This window comes from Malurus melanocephalus, unplaced genomic scaffold (genome assembly GCF_030028575.1).
Source record: "Malurus melanocephalus ecotype Western Australia unplaced genomic scaffold, MMel_1.1 scaffold_3967, whole genome shotgun sequence".
In the NCBI taxonomy this organism is placed as follows: domain Eukaryota; kingdom Metazoa; phylum Chordata; class Aves; order Passeriformes; family Maluridae; genus Malurus; species Malurus melanocephalus.
Window position 1 is genome coordinate 1,980 of NW_026627199.1, and position 1,042 is coordinate 3,021.

At 54.1% G+C, this 1,042-nt stretch overlaps 1 protein-coding gene across 1 annotated transcript in view; it reads right to left on the reverse strand.

The window, feature by feature from the left end:
- Positions 1-1,036, reverse strand: part of BOP1 (BOP1 ribosomal biogenesis factor) — a gene marked incomplete at its 3' end in the record, with an annotated part of 1,569 nt that extends 533 nt beyond the window's left edge. The window contains exon 1 of the mRNA XM_057389203.1: positions 827-1,036. Coding sequence (XP_057245186.1) covers positions 827-1,012 — 186 coding nt within the window. The remainder of the gene's footprint in view (positions 1-826) is intronic.
- Positions 1,037-1,042: the final 6 nt, after the last annotated feature.

Below are 1,042 nucleotides of genomic sequence, written 5' to 3' on the forward strand. Positions count from 1 at the left end.
TTTCCCTGATCCCAAATCCCGTTCCTGGATCCCAAACCCCATTCCCCAGACCCCAAACCTCCCAAAATTCCCAAAATTCCCGAATTCCCGTCGCCGTCACCTCCTCGGGGCTGAGCAGGAACTCCGGGGGCAGGGACAATTCCCAAAATTCCTCAGCAATTCCCGGGATAAAATTCCCAGAAAATCCCTTCCTGACTGATCCCAACCCAACAACTGTCCCCCAAATCCCATTTCCCTGATCCCAAATCCCATTTCCTGATCCCAAATCCCATTCCCCTGATTCCAAATGCCCCAAATCCTGTTCCCTGATCCCAAATCCCATTCCCCAGATCCCAAATCCCATTCCCTGATCCCAAATTCCCCAATTCCCATTCCCTAGATCCCAAATCCCATTCCCTGATTCCAAATGCCCCAAATCCCGTTCCTGGATCCCAAATCCCCCAAATCCCATTCCCTAGATCCCAAATCCCCCAAATCCCGTTCCTGGATCCCAAAACCTGTTCTTGGATCCCAAATCCCATTCCCCAGACCCCAAACCCCATTTCCCTGATCCCAAATCCCTCAAATCCTGTTTTCCTGATCCCAATTCCCATTTCCCTGATCCCAAATCCCATTCCCCTGTTTCCAAATGCCCCAAATCCCATTTTCCCTGATCCCAAATCCCCCAAATCCCATTCCCCATATCCCACATCCTATTCCCCCGATCCCAAACCCCATTTCCCTGATCCCAAACCCCCTTTCCCTGATCCCAAACCCCATTCCCCATTTCCCAAACCCCCCGAAATTCCCAAAATTCCCGGAATTCCCGAATTCCCGTTGCCGTCACCTCCTCGGGGCTGAGCAGGAACTCCGGGGGCGGGTTGTAGGATTCCTGGTGGCCCGGCAGGGGCAGTTTTGGGGCCGGGACGTGCATTTTGTGGCGGCCCAGGACGGATTTGGGATCCTCGCGAGCCCAAAGATCGTAAAACACCGGAGCCGAGTCCTTGGGCTTGCGGGGTTGGATCCAGCCCATCTTGATGGCGTGGACCAGCTTGGACACCTG